The sequence below is a fragment of the Myxine glutinosa genome, chromosome 8, assembly GCF_964187855.1.
Source record: "Myxine glutinosa chromosome 8, kmMyxGlut1.1, whole genome shotgun sequence".
Classification (NCBI taxonomy): Eukaryota; Metazoa; Chordata; class Myxini; order Myxiniformes; family Myxinidae; genus Myxine; species Myxine glutinosa.
In genome coordinates this window covers 147,809,119-147,829,353 of record NC_136268.1, presented here as the reverse complement: position 1 = coordinate 147,829,353, position 20,235 = coordinate 147,809,119, and the positions used below count along the sequence as shown (strand labels likewise).

At 43.7% G+C, this 20,235-nt stretch overlaps 1 protein-coding gene across 10 annotated transcripts in view; it reads left to right on the top strand.

Moving 5' to 3' along the window:
* Positions 1-20,235, top strand: part of ZMIZ1 (zinc finger MIZ-type containing 1) — a 338,869-nt gene that overhangs the window by 280,033 nt on the left and 38,601 nt on the right. For all 10 annotated transcript variants that reach the window (XM_078783821.1, XM_078783818.1, XM_078783816.1 and 7 more), the window contains 6 exons: positions 4,724-4,920; positions 5,032-5,182; positions 5,464-5,688; positions 9,530-9,805; positions 10,458-10,623; positions 10,899-11,040. In XM_078783821.1, the coding sequence (XP_078639947.1) occupies positions 4,724-4,920; positions 5,032-5,182; positions 5,464-5,688; positions 9,530-9,805; positions 10,458-10,623; positions 10,899-11,040 (1,157 nt within the window). The remainder of the gene's footprint in view (positions 1-4,723; positions 4,921-5,031; positions 5,183-5,463; positions 5,689-9,529; positions 9,806-10,457; positions 10,624-10,898; positions 11,041-20,235) is intronic.

Here is a 20,235-nt window from a genome sequence, read left to right as displayed (position 1 = left end):
GTTGTGGTTGAGAGCCTTTATATATGTACACACTAGTGGGGTATGCTTACACATCGTGAAAGCAATAATGGACCGTGCTTCGTACGTACGTAGGTACACAATAAATAGAAGCATTATGATTATAGGTAAGCATCACTGACTGACCTCCTGCTAGATATCAATTGCCCTTTTTATTAGTTATTTATTTATTTTAGGGATGCGTTTACGGTTTTTTACGTAAATTTTCATTGAGATTTTTATTTCACAGTTTACAGTTGTAGGAATTACAACTTTCAAATGCTAGATATTGATTGAGGTTGTTTTTTTGGTTTTTTTTACATGTGCGTTGATGGTTTTTTAATGTAAATTTTCATTTACGGATGTTTTTTCATTTTTTTCATTTACTGATATGATTGTCATGCTCATTTGCACAGTTTACAGTTGTAGAAATTTTTAATTTTCAAATGCTAGATATTGATTGAGGTTGTTTTTTTGGTTTTTTTTACATGTGCGTTGATGGTTTTTTTAATGTAAATTTTCATTTACGGATGTTTTTTCATTTTTTTCATTTACTGATATGATTGTCATGCTCATTTGCACAGTTTACAGTTGTAGAAATTTTTAATTTTCAAATGCTAGATATTGATTGAGGTTGTTTTTTTGGTTTTTTTTACATGTGCGTTGATGGTTTTTTTAATGTAAATTTTCATTTACGGATGTTTTTTCATTTTTTTCATTTACTGATATGATTGTCATGCTCATTTGCACAGTTTACAGTTGTAGAAATTTTTAATTTTCAAATGCTAGATATTGATTGAGGTTTTTTTTACGGATGCATTTATGGTTATTTACGTTACTTTTCATTTACGGATGCTTTCCGACAGTTATGTGATTTTTTCCCTCATGTACTGGCTTCAATTTTGGTCGTAGCAGCATGCCAAATTTCAGCTTTCTAAACCTGGAGGGTGCTGAACATTAACATCAGTCAGTCAGTGATTATAAAGAGCTTTATATTTTATCATATACATATATATATATACAGTCACGTGAAAAAGTAAGTACACCCCATGTAAAGTTTTGACTTTTTCAACATATTTCGACATACAGCTATTTGATCTTCATTTCAACAATATTGATAGATAAAGGTGATATAACATAACAAGTATCATGAAACATTTCCATGTTGTAGTCCGTTGTATAATTTAAATAAACATAAATGCAAATTTCGCATGTGGAAAAAGTAAGTACACCCTGGGCTCTAAGAGGTGGAATTGCCCCCTTTGGCAGAAACAACCTCAAGTAGGCGTTTCTTATAACTGTCTACCAGTCTCTGACATCGACTGGGAGAAATTTTTACCCACTCCTCCATGCAGAATTCTTTCAGCTGTGCGATGTTTGAGGGGTTTCTTCCATGCACAGCTCGTTTCAAATCCCCCCACAACATCTCGATGGGATTTAGATCCGGGCTTTGACTTGGCCATTCCAGAACCCTCCATTTCTTTCTTTTCAGCCATTCCTTGGTGGATTTACTGGTATGTTTATGGTCATTGTCATGTTGGAAGGTCCACCTTCCGTTGAGCTTCAACTTTCCGACGGATGGCCTCACATTATCCTCAAGCACCATCTGGTACAATGAAGAATTCATAGTGGATTCTATGATGGTGAGCTGCCCAGGCCCTGATGCAGCAAAGCTGCCCCAAACCATAATATTTCCACCACCATGCTTTACAGTTGGTATCAGGTTGTTGTGGTCAAATGCTGTCTTTGGTTTTTGCCAAACATGTCTTCTGGTACTGTGGCCAAATAGCTCTACCTTTGACTCATCTGTCCAGAGCACATTGTTCCAGAAGTGCTGGACTTTGCCTATGTGTTCATTGGCAAACTTTAGTCTTGCCCTGATGTTCTTTCTGGACAGCAAAGGTTTCCTCCTGGCACACCTACCAGGTAGATCAAATTTGTGCAGCCTCTTTCTGATGGTAGACTCGTGCACTTTGACATCAACAGTGGCAAGAGCTACCTGGAGGGCCCGTGATGACGTTCTGGGGTTCTTGGAGACTTCTTTCAGCATCTTGTGGTCTGCTCTCGGGCTGAACTTGCTGGGGCGGCCTGGCCTGAACAAGTTGGCAGTTGTTTAGAATCTTCTCCACTTGTAGATGATCTTCCGGACAGTCGAATGATTGATTTCAAATTGTTTGGAGATCTTTTTAAATCCCTTCCCAGACTCGTAGGCATCTATAACCTTCTTTCTGAAGGCCTCAGAGAGCTCTTTTGATCTAGGCATGGTGACGCCGCACACTTCAACAACAAAGAGCAAACCAAACTAAATGTCTGAGGTTTAAATAAGACAGGTTCCTCCAAGATCCTCTCTAATGATATTCTAATCATTTTCACCTGAGCTGGTGCACCTGATTCTAATTTTAGTTATTTGAAGTAGTGATAAATGTCGGGGTGTACTTACTTTTTCCACATGCGAAATTTGCATTTATGTTTATTTAAATTATACAATGGACAACAAAATGTAAATGTTTCATGATATTTGTTATATTATATCACCTTTATCTATCAATATTGTTGAAATGAAGATCAAATATGTTGAAAAAGTCAAAACTTTACATGGGGTGTACTTACTTTTTCACCTGACTGTGTGTATATATATATATATATATATATATATATATATATATATATATATATATATATATATATATATATATATATATATATATATATATATACACACACATACATACATACACACACAGTGGAACCTTACTTACGAGTTTAATTCGTTCTGTGACCGAGCTCGTAACTCAATTTGCTCGTTTCTCAAATCAAATTTCCCCATTAAAATGCATTGAAATGCTATTAATCCGTTCCAGCCCGCCAAAAACCACACCAATTTTTTTTTAAATATGCAGTATATATAAAAATATCTCGCGCTTTATATTTCACCTGTATGCAGCATACAAGTTGGCAGGATGGCCTGGACTGGAGGTACGCACACTTGACTCTAAACTGTCCAGCCTGGGTTTGAATCCCGACCCAGCTATAACCTGTCATGTCGGTGTTTCACAGGCAGGGTGATTCATCAATGTGTGTACCGCTAAACTGGGCACCCCGTTTGCGTCCCATTAGTTGTTGGATGTTAAGAATCTCACCGTGTCTTCCACAAAGAGAAGGCGAGCTATCGCCGGCACTCTGAACAAGTTGTGGCCTGGCATGCTCTTCTCCTCTGCCGTTATATACGTCCTCCTCGGCATCTTTTTCCAGAAGAGCCCTGTCTCGTCACAGTTGAAGATTTGCTGGGGGATGTATCGTTCGGCTTCTATCAGTTCGGCAAAAGTTATAATAAAATCTTCAGCTGCCTTCACATCCGCCTCACCAAGTCGACAACACGCACACCTCGCTCATGTTTTTCAACGATTGCGTGTTTTATATCCAAGCACATCATCCTCTTCTTCTTCTCAGTACTGCCCTTGGCACTCAATTACTTAGGACCCATGGTTAAAACTAAGAAATTTTCCAAAATAACCAACATGCGAAAACAAAACAGCAGCGATATACGGCAGATATGCTTGCACGGCAAGATAACCACGTGACCGGAACCCACCTGGTGGCGGCTGGCGTAAGCTCCAAAATAACCAACATGCAAAAACAAAACAGCAGCGATATACGGCAGATATGCTTGCACGGCAAGATAACCACGTGACCGGAACCCACCTGGTGGCGGCTGGCGTAAGCTCCAAAATAACCAACATGCAAAAACAAAACAGCAGCGATATACGGCAGATATGCTTGCACGGCAAGATAACCACGTGACCGGAACCCACCTGGTGGCGGCTGGCGTAAGCTCCAAAATAACCAACATGCAAAAACAAAACAGCAGCGATATACGGCAGATATGCTTGCACGGCAAGATAACCACGTGACCGGAACCCACCTGGTGGCGGCTGGCGTAAGCTCCAAAATAACCAACATGCAAAAACAAAACAGCAGCGATATACGGCAGATATGCTTGCACGGCAAGATAACCACGTGACCGGAACCCACCTGGTGGCGGCTGGCGTAAGCTCCAAAATAACCAACATGCAAAAACAAAACAGCAGCGATATACGGCAGATATGCTTGCACGGCAAGATAACCACGTGACCGGAACCCACCTGGTGGCGGCTGGCGTAAGCTCCAAAATAACCAACATGCAAAAACAAAACAGCAGCGATATACGGCAGATATGCTTGCACGGCAAGATAACCACGTGACCGGAACCCACCTGGTGGCGGCTGGCGTAAGCTCGTAACTCAGATCTCGGCTCGCATCTCAAAGCAATAAACCGCCCGAGCGACGGCTCGTATCTCGGAAAACTCGTAAGTTGGTGCACTCGTAAGTCAAGGTTCCACTGTATATATATATATATATATATATATATATATATATATATATATATATATATACATACATGCATACACACACACACACACACACACACACACACACACTCACACAAACACACGCGTGTATGTATGGCTGCCTTGTGATTTCTAGTAATGTAAGATGTGGTTGGATCTGCTATCTTGGAACATAATTAAACACTTCAGTGTCATAATACTAGAATATCTTTTTCTGTATGGTTGGTGGAGTATTAAATTGTCATTCGATGCAGTCCACGCATCTTTTGAGAATTTTGATATATCAAGTGTGGCGCCTATTGGTTTCTCGACAAAGAGCTATTCACTTTATATTGCAGGTGCTCGGAAACCCTATGCCAAGCAACCCTTTAACTCCAGGAATGCCAGGTTCTAGCCCTAGCATGGCACCATCTCAGTTTCAGAGCCAACAGCAGCAATTTGCAGGTGCTGCAGGGAATCCAGGGAAGGTGTACATGCAGCAGGGGATGTATGCACGAGGAAACTATCCAACCGCTTCTGGTGGTTATCCTGGCAGGTGGGAATCACAAGTAAAAAAAAACAAAAACTGGTGAACAGTCTTTCAAACTTTGCAACGTATTTTTTATGATTTATTTTCTTCCTTTACACACTTTGGCTTTTTTCACAGCTCCCAGCCTCGAGCTACTTTCCCACAACCTGCTGCTGCCGCTGCTGCCGCTGCTGTTGCTGCAGCAGCTGCTACTGCAACCGCCACAGCGACAGCAACAGTGGCTGCACTACAGGAGAAGCAGAACCAAGAGATGGGCCAGTATGGACCGGTACGTTTGATGTGAAGCAGCAGTATTTATTTGGAACCATTTACCCAGAAATTTTGCAAGAGATTTAAGTTATAAGTTACACTTTTATTGATCGTTTAAGCAATTGGTCAGAAAGGATGTTTGGTTTTTTTTTCCTGTCACATTGTCCTACATTTGTTAGTTATTTTTCACAATTTCTCTATGTTAGTCAAATGCGTTTATTTTTCGAATTTCATTGCCGCTCTGAGTATGATTTGATTTCTGAATAGACTACATATATTCTTCCTGCCCTTGTTTCCTAGGTGTGCTCATCCTTTCAGGTGGGGCCAAACCAACCTTATTCTGGCCAATTTATTGGACAGTCAGGTCCACGTGGCCCACAGGGCCTTCCACGGCCTCCTGGATTAGGAGGCCTTTATCCGCCCCAGAGGTTGGGGGGTCAGCCTGGTGGAGTATACACTGCTGCTAGCCAGAGGGTTTCTGGTCAAATTCATCCTCCTAGTATGAAAAGGCCTTACCCAGGAGAGGTAGGAAAATGACAAATGTGACTCGTCACCACAAAATTAGTCGGAAGTAACAAAAAATAAACATTCTTGAGATATCCAGATTTCCTAAATTTTCAGAAGGAATAAGCTTTAAAATGATACCAAATGGAGTTGTGGGACAATATGTTGGGAGTCAGAAATGTCAAACTGAAATGTTGTGTTAAATATACGAGTAGGTTGTTGTTTTTGCTCATATTATGCACACTCATCTTGGCAATGTCATTACTCATGCCACAGCTGTAGGCTTATAGCATGAGTATTGCGATGATCGCATCTGTGTGTTGTTTGTTTGTCGGCAGAATAACTGCACAATGAGTGTGTCGTACCAAAGACTACAAAATTGGCAAATTTGGCACGGAGCTTCATATTGTGAATGTCTCAGAGAAGTTAAACTTTGAGCTCACAAGGAAAAATATAAAAGGAAATTTAGGACAGGAATATACTCATGCCGTGACCATAGGCGTTATCACAAATAATCACAATATGCAGTTTTGTGCCAATTTAGCAATTCTAGCTGTGCATATTGGCAAGTTATTCTGTCGCCAAACAGACAAACACACAGACGTGTTTATCACAATACGCGCTCACAAAATAGAAGCATATCGAAAGAGTGAGCCGACTCAAATAACTCGAGGGAGAGGCAACTCTCACAGGTCAGGTGATCTCCATTCAGATGAACAGAACTGTGGCCAAGGACCAGAAACAGATAACAAGAAGCAGAAGCAAGGAGAGCACTGATAGAAAGTCAAAGTCCGAATCCAGATTGAATGAGACTACTGTAGAGCAAAGAAGTGATGGTTTTGAAAAAGTTACCAACAAAGCAAGACTGAGCAGGTCTGAACAAAGCAGGTCTGAACAGATGCCCCCCCCCCCTTCCCACGCCTCCTCCCCCCAAGCCCTCTTCCTCCCACACATCTCCCTGCTCTTAAATGTTGTGTGCTCTCAAGTGTTTGTGTGCTTCCCCTTCTCTTGTCTTCCGCTCCCTCTTTTTATATATTTTGTTTGTCTGGTTGATTTGTTTGTGAAGTAAATGTCAGCTCTTTCACGAGCCTCGATTCAGTATACAAAAAAAAAAAAAAGACAAATAGTATTATACACCCTAACCTCGGCATCTTCTCCCCATCATTGGGGTGGAGAGGAGGGGTGGGGGACTAGGAGCCCAAACGTATTTTGCGCCCATTTGTACCCTGAACACATTTGGAAAATTTGAGGGAAACTGGCCAAGTAATTGAAGTCAGAGGCTATTCATAGTAAAATCAAGGACGAATACCCAAGACAGCAAATTATAATACTGCATTCGAAACTAAAACTGCAAGTGGTAACTAGAACGGCATTTGGTAGAGCGCATAACTCCGTCAGGCTGAACAGTTTAGGTTTTGTATCCCACTGATACGCCGGATCTGCATCTTCACCAAAATCGAATCAATTGGTCTTTGATTAGATTAGATTTGATTAGATCTTTTGAAAGAGGAAAGGGGGCACAGAATCCCTCCACTTTTGAAAGAGGAAGGGGGGCACGGAATCCCTCCACTTTTGAAAGAGGAAAGGGGGAAGGGGGAACGGAATCCCTCCACTTTTGAAAGAGGAAGGGGGGCACGGAATCCCTCCACTTTTGAAAGAGGAAAGGGGGAAGGGGGAACGGAATCCCTCCACTTTTGAAAGAGGAAAGGGGTTAGGGGGAACGGAATACCTCCACTTTTGAAAGAGGAAAGGGGGAAGGGGGAACGGAATACCTCCACTTTTGAAAGAGGAAAGGGGGAAGGGGGAACGGAATACCTCCACTTTTGAAAGAGGAAAGGGGGAAGGGGGAACGGAATCCCTCCACTTTTGAAAGACGAAAGGGGGAAGGGGGAACGGAATACCTCCACTTTTGAAAGGGGGAAGGGGGAACGGAATACCTCCACTTTTGAAAGGGGGAAGGGGGAACGGAATCCCTCCACTTTTGAAAGAGGAAAGGGGGAAGGGGGAACGGAATACCTCCACTTTTGAAAGAGGAAAGGGGGAAGGGGGAACGGAATCCCTCCACTTTTGAAAGAGGAAAGGGGGCACGGAATCCCTCCACTTTTGAAAGGGGGAACGGAATACCTCCACTTTTGAAAGAGGAAAGGGGGCACGGAACCCCAAATGGTCCACCAAGTTGCGTATGAATCCGTCGAACTTTTTGAAATATCCTGCTCACAGACAGACAAACAGGGGTGAAAACATAACGTTCATCCATCTTCGATGGCAGAGGTAAAAAGAGAATCAACGGAATTGTAGAAATTTGCTCTCACTACATATTGAAAACATGTGTGTGTCGAGGAATTCACTTCTAAAATGTTTGTTATAGTACATATCAAATCACAAAGCAACCATCACTTCTGAGAGGAGAAACAACCTCATGAGTCAGAACTTCCCTCAAGTGCATTCTGCTTTGTTATGTAGATATCTCAGAGTTTTGTACACTTGTAGATGGTATTTAACTTACCCAAAGTTTCTGCAGAATTTCCTCGGAAAAGTTTTGTCATTTATGATAATTAGGTTAATATTGTCACAACACAATGACAAGTGGGTGTATTTTCAGCAGGTTGTTTGCAATTTCTTCTCAAGACGGACATTTTAAATCAATATTACTCATTTTGAATCGCTGCAGGTGAAACTAAAATGGTACCTGGTGGAGCGCATATCTCCGCCAGGCCGGACAGTTCACGTATTGTATCCCACTCGTCGGCTGGATCTGCATCCGGACGTTGAGAAAAATCTAATCGGCGTGTTTTTCTCACCTACCCAACTCATTCACCACGTTTCGTCCGAATCCGTCCACAACCTTTTGAGATATCATGCTACGTATAGTTTTTGATCCCATAACTCAATGGTGAAGAATCACTTGCAATTCTAGTATCTGGATCCGGATTTGAATCTTCACCAACATCAAAAAAGACAAAACTATGCAAAAGTCTCCATCACCACCTTCCTTATTTCACCAGCTTTGACCATTCCAATTTGGTTAGTATCGGTGGTATCGGCATTTTCCTCGTTAACGAGAGGGAGATCACGAATTTTGCCCCAGTGTCTCTCCCACCGCTGCTATTTTCACTGTAGGATGACTCGGGTTCAACATCGTCATCGGAAATCAACCCGCGTCATTCATCATCGGTGCAAATTACTTTCAGGTTGCACCTTGTGACGTCATTCAATGTGTGGGCGGTGTCACATACGTTTTCCTTACGTCTGTTCGATAACGCATTGTTTACAGCTTGATCCACTTAGACAGCTGTGGCTGGGAAATCATTGCAAGTTTATTCTCATTAGAAAACACCTCCAACCCCTCACCTTCTCACCCCCATCCTCCCTTCCACCTCACCTTAAATCGCACTAAAAAGAAGTGATTTTGAAATTTTACAGCAACAAAACTTGCACAAAGAATGTTTAACGATCAAAAGCTGTCAAAGTAAGAAAATGGCCATTTCCTTACCACAAGTGACATTTTTGCCAATACAGTATTGCCATTGTGACCTTTCATTCGTTTTGTGGTTGTGGGTCACATTCGTGATCAGTTCCATGCACTATCTGTCTGCGTTATCAAACGAGGTAGACAATTGATTTCATCAACTTAGAGTTGATAAGAGTATGTTAAGATCCCCTGACGAAGGGTGAATGCTCAAATTGTCAGCTGCACCTTGGTAACATGCTCTTGTTAACCTTCCATTTATTAAATACATTCTTTCTTCTGCACCCTCACTTACCTGCATCTCACCAAACTTGCTTCATTACGTTGTTCCTTGAGTATTCCAACTTGCTACCTCTTGTCTTCACGCTACGTATTCTACTCTCTCGCCATCAGGGCTATGGGCCTCAATATCCACCAGGTGTACAGTTTTCCAATCAGGCGCAGCACCATTTCCCTGGGTCCGCCCCACAGCGTGCGCTTCCTTCTCCTGGTTACACGGCCCAGCGTCTCCCAACCCAGCAACCACCCGGCCAATATCCTGCCCAGGCTCTTTCTCAGTACCAAGGGCCGGCGATTGGCCATTACTACAAAAATGCAGAGCCGTACCCAAATCAGGGTGCTGGATTTCCGCCAGCAGCTTATGGTTATGGCCAGCAGCCATTTACTGCTGTAAGTAGCATCATTATGTTGGCATTCTACATCGCATCTATCATACATTGACTTACGGATATTGATGTAGAAATATGCTTACTGATGTCATCGGATGAGGAAGCAAAAATATTTTCATCTTCACACTTCCTTGGTTGTAAGATGAGGACCATTGAGGAATTGCGATATAAAAGTTTCTTGCATAACAGATCGTGTTGATTGATAGGTACGGAATCTCATCTTGTTAACACCTTTATTGCATGCACACTTGCCTCTGAGCCATCTAGCCTGGGTTTGAATCTCGGCCCAGCTACAAACTGTCACCCTGGTGTCTCGCAGGCAGAGTGAGGCCATGAATGTGTGTGCCGTCCCTCGGATGGACCCCCGTCTGCCAGCATTAGTTGGTGGACGTTAACGATCCCACGGTGTCCTTGGCGAAGAGTAGGCGAGCAATTGCTGCCAACCTGAATATATTCCAAATTCCTGCCCTTACCTACAGAGGGTGTTGCATCGGCAGCACAGCCCTACCCTCAGCCAATGATGCTACCCTGCAGCCTTGTGCTGTAAATGAAAGAGGAAGAAGAAGAATGCTTTTATTTCCTTTTGTGTATCTGAGCTCAAGAATATTTGTTTTCTTTTGTAGCCTCTCTTGCTGCTGCATTCCCCTTTCCAGGCACGTTCGATGCCTGGGTACCCTCACTCACCCGTGCCTGGGAACCCAACGCCACCCGTTACGCCGGGCACCCATGTACCTTCATACCTGTCACCTGGTCAGGATGTGAAGCCACCTTACCCACCAGATATCAAACCGAGTCTTGCAGGCTTAGCGCCACCTTCTGGTATGTTTTAGTGCTGTCCTTTATTCAGCTTGTGTGCGTCTCTGAATGATAAGCAATGTTTTCCATGAGGCTTTTCTATTTTTGGAATCTTACCTGTCTATGATCTTCCATCTTCATTGTTCACACATATGGTCTTTCTTTGGCTGCATGCTTGTACAGGTATTTTCCTGTGGGTAAAATCATGGTTAGCTTTTCTCACAGTTTTATCTTGAACCTAGAGACGAAGCACCAAGGTCGATGGCTTCACTGAGCCGTGGAATGCTGTGCTTTGGCAGGAAACCCAGCAGACGAACTACGGTTGACGTTCCCAGTGAGGGATGGAATTGTACTCGAACCCTTTCGTCTTGAACACAACCTTGCAGTATCTAACCACGTCTTCCACCTGCGCCAGTCTGTGCATCAGACTCTCATGTGGAGGTACTGAAAGCCTCCTCACTCACTCTTTGTATCTGCCACTCTCTGCTCAAGAATAATGGCCCCACCTGCTCTACTTGATAGACAAGCTCTGCACTAATGTACGGCTTACGTTGATTGACTCTTTTGTCATTGCTTATGCAAATTTTGTAAACGGAGGACAATGCGCAGTCGAAAAGCACACTAGTCGACTCATTATGGCCAGGCCGCATGTCGCAATAAAAATCCATGTAAAATGTTTCCCTTTGACTCATTTCGAAGACTGAAATGAAAAAGAAAACGTTTTTTAGCTGGATATTTTGCTTGTGTTCACTGAAAATACACTTCTTGTTGATCGACAAAGGCATTGATTTATAAGCCTTTGTTTGTTGGACAAACCTTTATTTACCCAACTTTAAACAGGACTTGTATAACTGATGACATCAAAGTGGTAGTCACAACAGGAAGGTAGAATTGTCAAACTGACAATTATAACAATGCTTTTGATTGCTTATCCCCCAATCTTATTGTCCTTTTGTTATAGTGGGAGTCCACAAGTTCTGATTACCAGGAAATGACAAAACGAAACATTGGATAACTAGAATGGCACTCTGCCGAGAGCGTACCTCCTTCAGGCTGAACACTTTACGATTTCTATCCCACCGATAGGCCGGATCTAAATTCGGACCTGAACCAAAATTGAATCGGCTTGTTCTTGTCACCTACTCAACTCATCCGCAAAGTTTCACCTGAATTTGTCCACAACTTTGAGATATCATGTTATGTATCGTTTTTTAGTCCTATCTCTCAATGGTGAATAATCACTTTAAAAATCCTCGTATCAATGTCTGAATCTTCACCGAAGACCAATTAATTAGTCCTTGTCACACCCCAACCTGTTCACCAAATTTCTTCTGAATCCGTCCATAACTTTATGAGATATCCTGCTCACAGACAGACAGACAGACAGACAGGGGTGAAAACATAAACTCCGTCCACGATGGCGGCAAAGGTCATGAAGACACTCAATAGATCAGTAATGTATAACCTGATGAGGGTGACATCTGTGCAGGAACCTGTGTTGTTCAAATGACAAGTCGTTTTTTCACTGCACCTTTCATTTCTCGAAAGGAGATAGGGTAGGGTCTTAATTAAGACTAGAACGGCACTTTTCGACGTCACAACATCGACTGATATGCTGCCGCCCACATTATTATATTATTATAATACTTGTATCAAGTTTGATTTAAATCCATTCAGCTGTGCCCAAGTTAGCACATTTTAACCTGACATGACCTCTGACCTTTGACCTATTGACCCTAAAATGTAATCGGTTCGTGTTTACATCATTATACATACCTGTAACTAGTTTTAATTTAAATCCCTTCAGCTGTTCACAAGTTCTCACATTTTACCTGACATGAACTCTGACCTTTGGTCTTTGACCTCGGGACCCGCAAATTCTAATCATTTAATCTTTACATAATTATACATACCCATACCAAATTTTAATTGGATCACTTCAGCCATTCTCAAGATATAGACCTATTACAGACTTTGACCTTTGACCTCTTGACCCCAAAATCTAATCAGTTCATCTTACATCATTCTACACAAGTGTACCAAATTAGGTTCGAATCTCATCACTGGTTCACAAGTTATCGCGGTAACTGTATTTATTTATTTATTATTATTATTTTTTTGTATACTGAATCGAGGCTCGTGAAAGAGCTAACATTTACTTCACAAACAAATCAACCAGACAAACAAACTATATAAAAAGAGGGAGCGGAAGACAAGACGGGGAGAGAAGGGGAAGCACACAAACACAACATTTGAGAGCAGGGAGATGTGTGGAAGGGAGAGGGCTTGGGGGGAGGAGGTGTGGGAAGGGGGGGGGGGGATGGAGAAGTATAAAACACAAGGACACCAAGGACTTCCAGGACAGAAGTTGGTATTTCAAAAAAGTGGAATTGGGGTGAAATTAGCGGGGGTAGAAAAGATCAAGGTTTTGGATGGGGGAAGATAAGAGATGGTGGTGAACAGCTGTTTTAAAGACCTGGAGGGTGGAGTGGGATTGAAGAGAGTGAGGGAGTTTGTTCCAGAGGCGGGAGAAAAGAGGAATGAAGGAGTGAAGGTGAGCAGAGAGTCTTGATTTTGGCAGTTTGACCATAAGAGGGTTGCAGGCAGATCTTGTGCGACCTGTAGGAATATTTGCGGGACAGAGCCCAGAGAGAGCTGGGGGGGCAAGGCCAGAGAGGAGTCGGTAGAAGACGGAAAGACCACCAACCTGCCTGCGGTGAGTGAGTGAGAGGCCCTTGGAGTTAGCTTCATCGTGGGAGATTCCAATGATTCTGAATGCTTTGGTTTCAACAGCGTGAAGACGAGCTAGGTGTGAGGCAGGAGCACCAGCCCAGAGGGGAGAGCAGTATTCCATTGAGCTGCGGATGAAAGCCTTGTATGTGGTGAGGAGCTCAGGTGTGCCAAGGAAGGACTTCGCACGACGGAGGATGCCCAGTCGGCGACTGGCTTTGGAGGCCAGATTTGAAATGTGGTTTTCCCAGGAAAGATCATGGCAGATAGTGAGACCCAAAAGCTTGAGTGACAGAACTTCTTGGAGAGGATTATTCAGAAAGTGGATGGGAGGGTTGTCCAGTCGGTCTTTTCGGAGAGACATCGTAAGAGTGTGAGATTTGTCAGGATTGAAAGACATGTTCCACTTGTTTGCCCAGTCTGTGATTTTGTCCAGGTCTGCAGAGAGTGAGGAGGCTGCAGACTGCCGATCTGAGGGATGAAGAATGGAGTGACAGAGAGTAGAGTCATCAGCAAAGAGATACAGAGGATTTTCAAGAGAGTCAGAGAGATCATTGATGAAGACCAGAAAAAGCACAGGGCCCAGAACACTGCCTTGTGGAACTCCAGCCTGAACAGGAAGAGGAAATGAGAGAAACCCATTCAGGGCCACACGTTGACTACGACTAGAGAGGAAGTCCGCCAGCCATGCGTGGAGATTTCCATGGATACCAAAAGAGGAGAGTTTGGTGGGCAGAGCGGGGTGCCAGACCGTATCGAAGGCACGTGATATGTCAAGGGAGACTGCTCTAATTTCCTGTTTGGCATTGAGGACCTCCATCCATTGTTGAGAAAGCAGAAGCAGCATGTCCAGAGTAGAGTGCCCAGGTCTGAAACCAAATTGATGATCAGAGATCAAGCCATTGGAGAAGAGGAAAGATTTCATATCTGAAGCAATGATGGATTCCATGACTTTGCTGATAATTGGGAGAAGGCTGATTGGTCTGTAGTTGCTGGGATCTGTTTTTGCACCTTTTTTGTGCAAAGCGGTGATGTTGGCAGATTTCCAAGCAGATGGAAGATGACCTTGAGCAAAAGAGAGGGTGAAGAGAACAGAGAGAGGGAGTGAAAGAGCGGAAGAACAGGATTTTAGGACCCGTGGGCTGATGCCGTCAGGTCCAGTTGCAGAATCCGAGTCGAGGGTTGACAGAAACTTTTCCACCTTGTCAGGAGAAAAAGGACACAGAGTCCAGGAGCAGCTGGGTACGGTGGGTACAGAGAGGGATGGGTTTGGGACACAAGATTTAGAGGCAAACACAGAGTTGAGGCATTCAGCTTTTTCACGTGCGGAGTCAGCCGTGTGGCCATTTGAGGTGAGGGAGGGGATGGAGGGGGAACAAACACCAGAAACAGATTTTACCAGACGCCACCAGGATTTGGAAGAGGGAGACAGATAAGAGAGTTCGGTCCTGAGAACGGAGAGATATTGTTTCCTGGCTCTCCTGAGGGTGGACAGTGGACACACACTTGTTTCGGGCTTTGTGAAAGGAAATGAGATTTCCTTCCGTTGGATTTGCTTTCCAGGAGACGAAAGCAAGTTGTTTCTGGGCAATAGCCTCACCACAAGATTCCGTGTACCATGGACGGGAGGAAGGGTATGACAACTGAAGACAAGATGGGATAAATCTGTGCATGGGAGAGAGCAATTTACTATGGAAGAATTCCCAGGATAAGTTGATGTCAGAGGCAGTAGAGATGGGAGACCAGTCCAGATGATTGATGGCTGCTTGAAGACCGTGCCAGTTGGCCTGAGTGAAATGCCAGACTCGTCGACGCTGAGGAGGCTCTCTGAGAATGGTCAGAGAGATGTCCACTTTAACAAGCACATGATCAGAAGAGCTGATTGGAGCAGAAGAAGAGCAGCAGACATTTTCAGGGAAGTTCGTCATACCCAAGTCCAGAAGAGAAGATGCTCCGTTGACTGAAATCCGGGTCGGGAAATTGACAGATTGTGTCAGTCCCAGTGAGTCACAGAAGTCCTTTGCTGAAGAGCCATGGCTGGTGAGAGAGGTACCCACACCCAGCCAACTGGCATGGTGACAGTTGAAATCACCACATATGAGGAAGAGAGAGTTGGGATGGGTAGATAGAAGTTGGTCCATATTCTCAGACAGCGAGATGTAGATGGAGTCATCACTGTTTGGTGGACGGTACAACACACATATGAACAAAAGGTGGGAGCGAAGGGGAAGCCGTAGCCAAAGGTATTCCTGGGGGTGAGGTGGAGAGAGGGCAGTGCAGGGCGAGTGAGGAAGAGAGTTTTTTTATAAAGATAGCAACCCCACCTCCAGGACGAGGCTCAGGTCTATCATACCAGAGGAGGGAGTAACCTGGGAGAGATACCAAGGAATCAGAGACATCATGAAGGAGGAAAGTTTCTGTTAAGCAGATCACGTCTGGTTTGTCAGAAGCAACCGGTATGGTGAGATCAGACAAGTTTGAGTGAAGGCCCCGGATGTTTGAGGTCCATACTGTTAAGGAAGAGGAAGGGGGAGCATCGGATACAGAACAGGGGGGGGGGAGCGGTAGGGTAAGATGTGGAAGAGGAGGAAGAGGTAGGGAGAGCTGTTGAAGGTGTGTCAGAGATTACAGAATAGCTTGGAGAAAGGGAAGAATGGGGCGGACAAAATGTTTGATGGTGATTGGGAGAGGCACAGTGAGGTGTTATTTGACGAGGGGGAAGAGCGAGGCAGAAGGTTGAGGGAGATGAAGGTGAAAGTTGGAAGGGGGAAGAAGCGGGGAGGACGCTTTGAGGAGGAGGGGTGAGAGGGGAGTCTAGCAGGGGAGGAGCGAGGGAGAGTCTCGGAGGGGAGGGGTGATGGGGAAGTTTTGGAGGGAAGGGGTGATGGGGAAGATTTGGAGGGGAGGGGCAAGGGGGAAGATTTGAAAGGGATGGGTGATGGGGAAGATTTGGAGGGGAGGGGCAGGGGGGAAAATTTGAAAGAGATGGTTGATGGGGAAGATATGGAGGGGAGGGGCAAAGGCGTAGATTTGGAGGGGAGGGGTGATGGGGAAGTTTTGAAGGGGAGGGGTGATGGGGAAGATTTGGAGTGAACGGGTGATGGGGAAGTTTTGGAGGGAAGGGGTAATGGGGAAGATTTGGAGTGGAGGGGTGAGATTGGATTTTGAAAAGTGTACGATTAATGGGAAACGAACATTTATTGCAAAATGAGTTTCTTGAGACATTCGAGTCAAAAATACGTTTGAGGACGCTGGAGGGAGGATGGAGTGCTGGAGAGTTTAGGGAATGAATGAAAGATGCACTATAAGAGATGGAATTTTTTTTTGGAATGAATAGATTTGGTGAGCAAGTCGAAAGCATCCTTTTATAGAAGAAGAAGAAAAAGGTGTTATAGAATATGACAGAATACAGGTCTTCAGGGGACAGATTAGACATTTTTTAACAACGTGATCACAAACAACGTGGTCGAAGAACGAACGAACAAATAAGAACGAATAAACGAATAAGAACAGAAGGAAATATTTTTTGTTTTTTTTTGTTTTTTTGAGGAGATTTTAAAACAAGGAAGTATGGGGTGAAAAGACCGGGAAAATCAGAGACCAGAAAGTAATTGCAGCGCGATCGGAGAACCGCTGAGACAAAAACAAAGCCTCAAGCCAAGGTCGGACACGGTAGCCTAGTACTACACTTAGGCCTCAGAATACGCGATACGAAAGACCGACGATTCTGTACACAGGTATGAAAAACCAACACCAAGAATACTATTAAAGACACCCCAATAGGTACATACATCGAGAGAAAGATACAGTTTTGACAAAAACACAATTGTGAAAAGTTACTTAACTTCGAAAGCGAGCGCGCATGGACAGCTTTGAAGAGACGAGATCTCCAATCTTGCGCATGCGCAGAAGTTCGTGACCTCTGACCTTTGCCCTTTGACCTCGTGACCCCAAAATCTAATCACTTCATCTTTACCTCATTATAAATACCCGTGCCAAGTTTGACCAAGATCCCTTTAGCCGTTCTCAGTTATCGCGGTAATGAAAACCTATCACAGACGGACGGACAACCGCACGGACAACCTGAAAACATAATGCCTTCGTCGGCGGAGGCATAAAAATGTAAATAAGAGGGGGGTGCTTGCAAGGGTAAGGGTAATGGAAAGTATGAGAGAAGAGAAGGGAAAGTAGTTTGGGACGACAAATGCCCATATGCAAGTATATTTGTGGGCAGCAGACATTGTGCAACTTTTGTGAAAATTATTGTATGAAACACGTGTGTTGCATCGTGCAAGGTGAAGTAGGCTATGTTACATTTGCTGTACATAATGTAAAACCACAATCAGATATGGTCCATTTCAACATGACACTTTATGCTTCTGGCCATTGGGAAAAATTCCAAAAATGCCTTTGGCCAATTAGAAGAGGTAAGTAAAAGGGTGCAGCTCAGCTATGAGTTCATGTGGACAGGTCATTGTAAAGTTTACCACAGGTGGATTGCCACTTTTTTGTCTTTGCTCCAAACAGGTCATGTTTCGATTTAGCAAAAATAATTTTCACCTCCACTCTCCCCATTTATAGTATAGAACCGCTCTCTCGAGGCAGGTCAATCCCACACTTCCCTGTAGGCCTTCGAGTTGGTGGTACACCACCACTCCACCTCTACCTGCGATCATTTCTACCCTCATAAACTCCAACCTAAACCCCACCTCCCAACCCAACCTGCTTCTTGCAAGTTACTGATTCCTCCCCTCCTCCTCCTCGCTCCTCAAAAAAATATCTATTTATTTATCTAAATTTTTTTTTTAATGTCATTTAACATTTCATTATTTATTTATTCAATTTACTGCATTCAGTTTTTATTCCATGTATTTATTCAGTTAAATAGTTGCACTATGATGTCATCTTTTGGGGCAGTTTCAAATGACTGGTAAATTTGGTGATATTCGTTTTTTGCATGCAACATCCATTTGTTAATTTTCATTTGGAATATCTTTTATGTGCTCGGGTTCCGATTTTGTCTGACAAGATGGTGTTGAGAGGTAGCGCCGTTTAGTCTGGGTTTGATTGGCGGCCCATCGGATTGATGCTTTGCAGGCTGGGCATTGTATCAACGAAGTGCCATCGCTCGGATGTTAAGGTGGGCGCTAGCATTAGTTGATGGATGGTAAATATCCCATGGTATTTTACGATGAAGAGCTGTCAAGCTGGCAAATTTCAACTTGGCAGCACCGGCACTCTGTCCGCAGAGTACGGACATTGTGAAAAAGACAGACACACAGAGACATTAATTGGTGAAATTAAAACTGTTCATTGCCTGACGCTTGTTATCCCCATGCTTTTTGGGGAAAAAAACGGGCGGATATTGTAATCGGCTCCATCTGTCTGTCTGTCCGTCACGCTATCTCCTCCTAAACAGTTGGGCTGAAATTCACGAAACTTGGTCGTGATGATTACCACATGGCAAGAAGGTGCATAGAGCAGTGTCATTTTGGCCCCACCTCTGGGGCTGGGTCAAATACCAAAAAACGCAATTACAGGCACATTTATAAACATTTCAAAATGAAACTGTATTTACGATAAACATTGGGGGACACATGAAATATGTAATGATTTTTAGCTCACCTGGAACGAAGTTCAGGGGAGCTTATGCGATGGCGCGTCGTCCGTCAGTCCGTAATAACTTGAAACTTCTTCTCTGAAACCGCCGATGGGATTGCGACCAAATTTGGCAAAAATCATATTTGTTATGTTGTGACTAAAGTTTGTTCATGGCAGTAAAAAAATCGGGATCTAAGGGGATCGACAGGGGGTTGCCCCCCCAAAATAGGTGTTTGCTTCTTCGAAACTACACACGCAATTCCGATGAAACTTGACCACACCCTTAAGTACCTGTGTTGTACCAAAGTTTGTCCTGGCATTTAATAAAATCAGGGTCTAAGGTGCTCTATGGCAGGGGCTTGCCCCCCAAAATAGGTATTTGCTTTTTTTCTCAGAACCTACACACAATTTCGATGAAACTTCTTGGCAACCTTCATCATCCGTGATGTACCAATGTTTGTTCAAGACATTGGAAAAATTGCGGTCTGAGGAGATACACGGGGTGGGGGTGGTAGCGTTTCCCCCCAAAATAGGTATTTTTTATTTTTATTTTTTTTGTATACTGAATCGAGGCTCGTGAAAGAGCTAACATTTACTTCGCAAACAAATCAACCAGACAAACAAAATATATAAAATGAGGGAGCGGAAGACAAGATGGGGAGAGAAGGGGAAGCACACAAACACAACATTTGAGAGCAGGGACATGTGTGGGAGGGAGAGGGCTTGGGGGGGAGGAGGCATGGGAAGGGGAAGGGGGGGGGGGGTGGGATTTTTTTGTTTGTTTGTTTAAAGTCTTTTTGTTTGCGTCTTTATTTCCTGGTGAGTTGTATTAATGATATTGGCGACTATGAGTGATAAATTACCAATAGGGACTATCAGTACTAAGCATTTCTTGGCCCTGTGAATGTCTATCTCTCTCCTCTCCAATTTGCCCGATTTCGTTTTGCCACAGAAATTTCGTTTTGTGATCAGTGGGCAGTGATATTTTTTCCGCATTATCTATGAATCACAAGCAATTTATAGTTTAGCAGTATGAAGGCCTCACCAAAAACTTTCCATTTTGAAGTTTATATTTGTCTTGCTCATGATGCCATTATTCCAGAAACGTGTCTTCAGGACTTCTTCTTTGTTCATATGCAGCACAGAGTGCTGGTTAGGGCAGAAATTTGGTCATGGTGCCGGCGATAGCTCGTCTACTCTTCCAGAATGACGCCATGAGATTTTTAACATCCACCAACTAAATCCGAGGGATGGCACCCACATTGATGAATCGCCCTGCCTGTGAATCACTGGGATGACAGTTTA